At 38.5% G+C, this 8,852-nt stretch overlaps 1 protein-coding gene across 3 annotated transcripts in view; it reads right to left on the reverse strand.

Annotated features, from left to right (window-relative positions):
- Positions 1-282: 282 nt before the first annotated feature.
- The window catches only part of LOC101854747 (probable 4-coumarate--CoA ligase 5), a gene marked incomplete in the record, with an annotated part of 23,002 nt that continues 14,432 nt past the window's right edge, over positions 283-8,852 (reverse strand). For all 3 annotated transcript variants that reach the window (XM_013087428.2, XM_013087427.2, XM_013087426.2), the window contains 8 exon segments: positions 283-538; positions 1,361-1,526; positions 2,602-2,684; positions 3,598-3,742; positions 4,812-4,906; positions 5,360-5,534; positions 6,873-7,041; positions 7,820-8,019. In XM_013087428.2, coding sequence (XP_012942882.1) covers positions 426-538; positions 1,361-1,526; positions 2,602-2,684; positions 3,598-3,742; positions 4,812-4,906; positions 5,360-5,534; positions 6,873-7,041; positions 7,820-8,019 — 1,146 coding nt within the window.

An 8,852-nucleotide genomic window follows, 5' to 3' on the forward strand; every position in this document is an offset into this window, starting at 1 on the left:
AAAGAGTTAAAGTTCTTTGAAAACTCAGTTACCACACATTATCAAACAATGCGTACAATAATTTTCACCATCAGAAATATAAATTTCAATTAGTAACAGGAAATCCATAATCTGACACTGATATATATTTCTGGAGTAAACATATTTTTAGCAATCTCAGTGTATCTTGTCAGTTCACTGTATTGGTTGGATAGATATTACAATAAAACTATATATCTACCTAAAAGCACAAACCTCTGAAATACAAGTGTATATATTGTATAAATGGAACAACAACGACCGTTCATGGTACAAATCTTGCTTAACATACATTTTACTTAATATTGGCTTGAAAACAATGCAGCAAAAACTAACAGTTGAGCAGTAAATATATAATCCAACCAGCGTTCTCCTCTTGAAAGAAAGAGACTTAGAAATCCATGAGTTCATAGGTAGTTTGCCATGATAATCCTCCGCAAAATTTTTCCACTTGGGTTCTTGGGCACCTCATCGATAAATTGCACACCTCCACGCAGCCTCTTGGAAGGGGCAACTCGTTCTGTCAAGTAGAAAGCAGCATAGAGTTATCATTCAATTGTTATAAAGCACATTCGTTTCTTGCAGAAAGGAAAACTACAGAAGGTTCTGTTTAACATGAAGCCGTTTAACGCAAAATTTCTGTTACTATGATGATGAGAGAATTTCAAACCTCCATTTGTTCCCCCTCTCTTTGTGCTATATATTGCAACTTCCCTTTAAAATGAAATCTGCTTCATATAAAGAAATTCTCTAGTTCTGAAAGTTTGTGTTGTGCTATCAGGGTTTTTAATTGACATCGACACAACAGTGTCTATTTAGTGCAAAGAAAAAGCAAGAAAGATTTACTGAAACAGCAATTCGAGACAAAAAGAGTAGGATCCTGCAAAAATCAGCATGATAATGACTAGATTCTTCATACAAGTTGATTACAGTAACAGTAACATGGTAATAATGGCTGTTGTAGCTATGTTGATGGTTAGCCAATAATTTTAACTTGTGTTTAGGAAAAGATAAGCGCATGGACACAATAACAATAGTTTCACGAAGAGAAATTTTTTTTTTAAAGATAGAAATAACCGAGTTAAAGAAATAAATCTTTTAATAAAGGGAAAGAAAGTCTTAAGAGGTTCAATTTTTCAAATTTACTTTCGACTAAAAATGGATCAAGTCAAGTGGGAGAAGAGCTTTGAAACTCCTCAAGTCTTTATGACCATTTTACCATTTTGAACACACAATATGTCTCTGACCAGAATTCCCCCCCCCCCCTAAAAAAATAAAAATGAACAGCAAACCAACCCCCCCTCCCCCTCCCCCACGCAAGTGTTCAAAGTTTGAGTCTCACCTTGTACAAACTGCACAATGTCCTGCTCTGTGACCTCTGACCCCTTTTTCCTCACCACAAAAGCAGTGGGCAACTCCCCAGCGTTCTCGTCAGGTTTTCCTATAACTGCCACATCTGCAACCTCTGAGTGACCCAGAAGCAACGCTTCAAGTTCAGCTGGAGCCACCTGAACATATTGAGAAGAAACAAAAAGAACCTACAATTGAACTTGCTCTAACTGCCACCTGTCCAGGGCAATCATCTGTCAAAAAGACCACTTCCAATCCACCTCCCCCCCCCCTTCCTGTGGGTTTTTTTGGTTTTTTTAACTTTTTAAATATATAAATTATTATAAGGACATTGTCAACTTTTCAACAACACCCTATTTTTAATCTTGACAATGCGTGGTCATCTTGGACAATTTCCATATTTGATTGATCCCTTTAGAAAAATTATTAATTTAAATTTTCTCTGCTAAAGATTTAAAATCCTACCAGACACAGGTTACAAAATTGACCATTTTTTCAAAACAAATCCTCCAGTTGTAGTCCAGATCTAGCATTAAGTAAATCCAGCACTGTTTTCAGGTGCCTGTATTCTTTTTATTTCTTAAAGCAGAACTGAGTGACCAATAGGCATGGACCAAAGTAGACTTCCATAATGGAGAAGCAAACACTTTCGACTTCAAATTAAACTAAGTGGTCTCCAGTCATTCCAATCGTAATCCGACACAATCAACACATGTAGTAAGCATGGCTTGTCTTGACAGAAGACAAATTCCATGTCTGCAGCAAAGTACATAAGAGGTTCCACTTCCCCAAAATTATGATGAAATATTATCTTTGCATTATTTATAAAAGTTTTTTTTCTTCCCATTTAGTCTTGAAGCCAACAAAATTGATAGTTCCTTTGACAGACCTTTATCGTTTATCAAATCATTAAATTCTGACTGACAAAAAATAAATGAGATTTGAAGTAGACTGTTCTAGAACTTCGATTCTCATCCTTAAATGTATAACCTGCGAAGGCAAACCAAAACTTAAGTAAAATTTCTTGGCAGTTTATTGGAAAGATTTAAGGTGAAAATTGATAGTGATCAGGCTATATAATAGGTCTCAAAGGTCACTCCTGTCTTTAACCCAGGATTTTTTACAACAAATTTTCCTTTTCACACCCTACACCCTGGTGTCATAACAGAATACACCAGCTGTAAGTTCAGGTGGTAACATGCACGCCCAGATGCTGGACAGTAAACAACAAACCTGTGAGCCTTTATACTTGATGAGCTCCTTGAGTCTGTCATGGATGTAAACTCTTCCTTTCTCATCATAGTAGCCGATGTCACCTGGCAGACAATTTTTAAATGAGATCCATCACCAGTCCTCAATCCCCGGACCAAAAACAATAAATTTTGATTTTAAAAAAATACAATTTTATTTTCATTAATTATTAATTCACTGTGGGCTACATTCATTATAAATTACAAGGTTGGTTTGGCATGCAGGACTGAATTTGCTCACTGACCAATGGTCTGTAGTTTTCTCATGCCAGGTTTAAACAGTATTTCCAGAGAAAACAAAAGAATAAGGATTAAACCAGTTTTTCAATCAATTAATTTTTCTTTTGGTAATAAAGCCCTTTCAACAGGCACATTTCCATGATAAGTGTACATAAACACACTTGACCTGAGAGGGTGAGCAGGGGAAGAGAAAATTGGAAAAAATAAGCAAAATAACTTTCCTTTATTATTGAAAAAAAAAAAAAGGGTGAAATGGTATAGGATGTTTAACGCCCCTATCAACACTATTAGATTATTTAAGAGGCGGGACCTCCGAGTTTAACGTCCAATTCCGAAAGGACCAAGCCAAATGGGAAATTCGTGTAAAGTGCCTTTCTCAGGGACACAGCGTCGGAAAGAGCTGAGGCTCGAACCCCCGAACACGCAATCTCACAATTACGAGTCCGGTAGCCTCACCACTAGGCTATCGACACTACCCTTTATTATTGTCGCCCTCTCACATTACTGGAAAAGGTACACTACAAGCTGTTTCCGTTTTAAAAGAATTCACCTTCAACAGTCATTGTCCACTATTCCGAAAAGAATTTCCAATGAAGACTCTTGTTATATTTTATCTTATCTTAACTTTATGAACAGCTACGTACCAATATGAATATCTAAAAAGTCATAAGCTTTTGAAAGTACAACATCAATGTCCCCTAATGGACAACTTATAGAGCATGACTATCTCATATCTTACCAGTGAACAACCAGCCATCAGGTTTCACCATGTCGTCAGTCGCCTTTTGATTGTTGAAGTAACCCTTCATCACTTGTGGGCCCCTCACACAGAACTCACCATCTTCTCTCTGTCCAAGGACTTTTTGAGTCTCAAGATCTACAATCTGCAACAAATGCCATAGGATCAATCAATAAAGGTCAAATTGAATGTCAAAAAGATGAAGAATACTTCTTTCCTTTAAACTGGACAAAATCTTTCGAGGTTCAATGTCATACAGGTAAACGTGTAACTTTAATAACAATGCAGGTCACAGTGAGGAAAATTTGCATTCTTTGAACATGGCTGCCGTACCTCACTTCCCCTCTAGGGAGTTACAAGATTTTTCGCCCTTGTCCGAGAAGGCTAGGTGTAGATCTTTCGAACCAGAAGATCATGGGCGTGGCTGCAGAAAGAGTTAGGAGCCCAGAGGAGGGGGCAAAGGAGGTGGGGGAAGAAAGTGGAGATGAAAGCAGTCGACTGAACATTACTAAGAAGGCAATTTTTTCGTCGCTACCCAGATTCGAACCCGGCACCTTTGAATGTGAGGCGAACACCTTCACCTCTAGGCCTCGAGAGCCCCCTTTTTGTGTGCTATGCGCACGCACATTCAAATAATTTCACTTGTGAAAATAAAAATTCACCCAGCAAATTGCCACACAGACATAAACTTGAAAATAATTGATTCACTGTTCCGCCTTCTCCTAACTTCTGTCATGGCGCCCAGAGGCCTAAATGTAAATGATTAAGCTCAGTCAAAAACACTTGTGTGTCAATCTGAAATCACGCTTGAAGGAAATAGTAAGTCTCCCCAACAAAAGAATAATGAAAATGTTTAAGGAAACTTAAACGTAAAAATCATTACTTGTATGTAGTTTGTAGGATATATAACTCGAATCACTTTAAATGTTGAGCACTTGATCTTCTGTCATGACAGAATTAAACCCTGAATTTCAATGTGTTGGTCAAGATCTTAACAAACTTTAACTCAGAAGTCAGTGTAGATAAAAAGGAATAACAAATGGATGGAACAACACCGACTGTTATCAAATAATAAACAAACAATCATAAACAAATTTGCAAAATACAACCCCCCCCCCCCCCCCTGCTCCCTCAAGAACAGAAACGAACAAACAAAGGCAGACTTGAGAACTCCCAAGGAATTGGTAAAGTTTGAAATGTCCCATCCCCCTTACCTTTCCCTCTGTGTTGGGTATCATGTATCCCACAGAGCCCAGAGTCATTGACGTATCTACATTGGTCACTGGAGACGTCTCTGTGAGTCCAAACCCTGACGAACGTACAAGATAAAAACTCTTCAACATGACCATCACAACGCACAATTATTTCTCACGCAGACGGCAGTGCATTGCCAGACAATAATTAATCTGTTAGCAATAATTAAGGTCCTAATGATTTGGCTCATTCGTCAAGCATGCATGATGAAATAAATTTGATTTCCCAAGGATAAATATACGTTTTGATATAACGATTTTCCATCTTTTTTCCAAGACATACCTCATATAGTCTAGCTCTGCACTTTCAGACAGGCCTTTTGAGCATAGCTGGCTTTTTACACAGAGTGCATTTTGGTAGAGACCACTATATATATTCTACCAAATTTCATACAGATAAAAAATTGGTACCAAAATCTGAACATCGAACTGTAAAACAAAAAAAAATCACATTAAAAATTTTTTTTAACAAAAAATAAAAACTAATGTGAATGAAAAGAAAAGCCTACCTTGCCCAAGGAACTCGACCTGTTTGTGCCTCTCAAGGAAAGTTGAGGAAATATCTGCTCCAAGAGGTGCAGCGCCAGACACAACACGCTTTACCGACGTGATGTCATAGTCGGACACCATTGGGTGCTTGGCCAGGAACACAACCAACGGAGGTACGAGATGAGCCAGAGTCACCTTTGGATAGATGGACAATTTAAATATGTCTGGTCTGCAATGTTGTGTTTTTGAGTGGAAGTTTAAGTATAGAGAAGAACTTTGACACAATGTAACAATAATTTTGAGTAAGGAAAAAAAAAGAAAGATAGCTTGGGTGGGTGGTTGGCAGGTGCTCTGGAGTGGTTAGCTCCTTCTTTCCTGTTTAACATCTATTGACATTATCTCCCCTCCTTTTTTGTGTTTGTTACTCTCTTGTAAACATCTCTAATCTTCAGCATTTACATGATCTAATTTAGTAATTGTGTTGGAAGTACTGTAAAACTCTTACTAAAACTATAAAAGCTGAGACTGAAACGAGAGAGAGAGAGAGAGAGAGAGAGAGAGAGAGAGAGAGAGAGGAGAGAGAACGAGAGAGAGAGAGAGAGAGAGAAATGAGAGAGAGAGAAGAGAGAGAGAAAATAAAAAGAAAAGGGACCTTTCATTGCTAATGAGCTAGAGTCAACAGCAAGTCAGAACCATAACAATGATTAACAACCGCATTAAACTGAACCGTCTTTACGTTGAGGCGAGTTCGAATTAGTTCAATGACAGATATATCTTTTACCAAGATACTGAATAAGAATACAATAACATTGACGAAAAATAGAAGGAGCCGACCACACTTAAGCATCCACATCAGAGACAATGACAGATTGTCTTAGCTGTTTTTAAGACACAATCAAGATACAGAGATAAGGGTATCATGTAAATAAGGCTAAAAAAAAGAAGAAATCTTTCCATACTTCCAGAGAAGAAGCAAGGCAAGATTTGTCTTCCAGATAGGCAACTATTAAATTTATTCTACCCAATTGGAAAACATATACAACATAAAACGTGCGCTTTCAAATGATTTTAAAAACTTGAGATACTGTATCTGAAATTTCAATAACTTCACATAAGCAGGGTCCTATGAGACAAAAATGAGTCATTATGTAGATGGAACATTCCTGTTAACCCTATCTGTCACCCTGGGGTAATTTTGTAACCCCGGGGATGTATTCTTCACATTTTAGAATACTCCTAGAGTGAAGATCTCTTTGAAACTTTCAGTATTTCTCAAAAAATCATTTTGACAGACATCAATGCAAAGCGTATGGATCGGATAAAAGGGTAAATTTTCTCTTTGGAAAGTGGTGTTCCCCAAGTCGTATGGGTATGATAGTAAAACACAACATACAGATAGTAAAACATGACGTACGGATAGGATTAATGAGGAGGGAATCCATTAGTTTTTACCAACCTTTAGGGATGGACTTAAGGAAGTTTGTAAGTTCCTTAAAACTATAAAAAAAAGTCACCTACAAATTTTCCACCAACCTTCTTTTCTTGAATGCATTTCAGAAATTGTTCTGGCTCAAACTTAGGCAGATAGACGACTTGACCGCCACTAGTCAGCACAGAAAACTGGACAACGACCATCCCGTAAATGTGATACAGGGGAAGAAGTCCCAAGGCCACATCTGTGGCGGCCACTGGGAGGGACTGTCTGAAAGATTAAAGGTCAGAGGTTAAAGGGAAAAAAAGGGTGAAAGTCGGGAAGTCATAAATGGATAAAGCTGAAGGTTCGAACGTGTGCAATGTCATGTAGATTCAGGGATGATGAAAGGTCAGAGGTACATTATTCATATGTCTTCATTTATACACTGATCAAGAGGTATAAAGATCTCTACGAGAAATTTGTAAAACCAACTGCTGAGAAAAGTCTCATCACAAAATGTGTACAGAAGACAGACTGTTAATTCTGAGCCAAAAAAAAGATTTCTAAAAAGCAACTATTTTCACTTTGAGAAGAAAGATACCCCTTACATACATTTTTTTTTACTGCAAGTGATATAAATGAAGTGAATGATATGAATTATGATACACAGTTATATGTTCTTCCATCAGAAAGAATCAACAATCTCAATAAACAATAAATAGCAAGACAATCGAGGGCAAGGGTCACCTAACTAGTCTGCCGGTTGACCTGGCTCGTGGGGTCAGTTCGTCAGACCCGCCCCATTGCTGCCAAACAGGATGAAAAAACTTGAAAGATGTGCACACTAATTGAGACCCAAGCCGGATGAAAAAACTTGAAAGATGTGCACACTAATTGAGACCCAAGCCGGATGAAAAAACTTGAAAGATGTGCACACTAATTGTGATAAAACTATCTTATTACAATGTCCTGGGCTAGTTTACCGGCCTTATGGATTCAGAAGCTTCATATTTCTTTTGTTTCGAGTAACAAAAAAGGAAAATGTTGCTGATAGCATAATTCTTACTCTAGCTGAAGGATGTTGGCGACGCAGTTGTTGTGTGTCAACATGACACCTTTGGGCAGGCCTGTGGTCCCGCTGGAATAGGGCAGGACAAGGACATCGTCCATGGGGTCAAATGTCACCTCTGGCAGAGCTGACCCATCGTCCTCCAGCAACTTCTGGAAGGATTCGAACCCTGGAGCTTCCCCAAAGACAAATTTGTGCTGTTGGACAAAAAAATCCTCTTCATTGAGTGAAAACTTGTAGACAGGAAGCAAAACACAAGTTAAAAATGAAAACAATGAAATGAAATGATCCATAAAAATCCATGCTCATCTTGCTTATCCTCCCCCCTCTCTCTCTCTCTCTCTCTCTCTCTCTCTCTCTCTCTCTCTCTCTCTCTTTCTCCCTCTCCCTCCCTCTCTTTACCCCTCATTTTCCTCTCATGATACGCTCCATATAAAACCGGAAATACGTAAGACTGCACTATATAGGATATTAATGTGATATAAATCGATGGTGTACATAGACTGTCACCTTCAACGTCATAGTGAACATCTTTTTCTGCTTTCTCTGTCTTTTTCAGGGCAATACGCATGCGCTCCACCCAACGTCATGGGGAGAACGGCACCATTGGGCCAGTATTTTTTGCAGTGTTCCAGCGCTGGGGCGTTCCTCAAGACATGTGGATCTGTTCTCAGGTACATCTAGTAAACTCAGTGAACACTGTCAACAATCGAATCCAGTCGAATCCAGAAGTCGAATCCAGAAGTCGAATTGATTCGGGGACCAGCCAGATTGTACTTCATGGAGAGGCCAAAAGCTTCCACCGTAGCACAATTCGACCGAATTCGACCGAATTCGACCGAATTTGGCTGAATTCGATCTTGATCTTCGAAAACAAACACGAATCGATTCGAAATCGATATAATAATATTATTTGTGAAGGAAGGAGGTGGGGGGTTGCCTGAAAATGGTCACCAAAGCTCAACAATGATGATCATGATGGTGATGGTGATGATGATGATGATGGTGATGATGATGATGAGGAGGAGGA

This window comes from Aplysia californica, unplaced genomic scaffold (assembly GCF_000002075.1).
Source record: "Aplysia californica isolate F4 #8 unplaced genomic scaffold, AplCal3.0 scaffold00587, whole genome shotgun sequence".
In the NCBI taxonomy this organism is placed as follows: Eukaryota; Metazoa; Mollusca; class Gastropoda; order Aplysiida; family Aplysiidae; genus Aplysia; species Aplysia californica.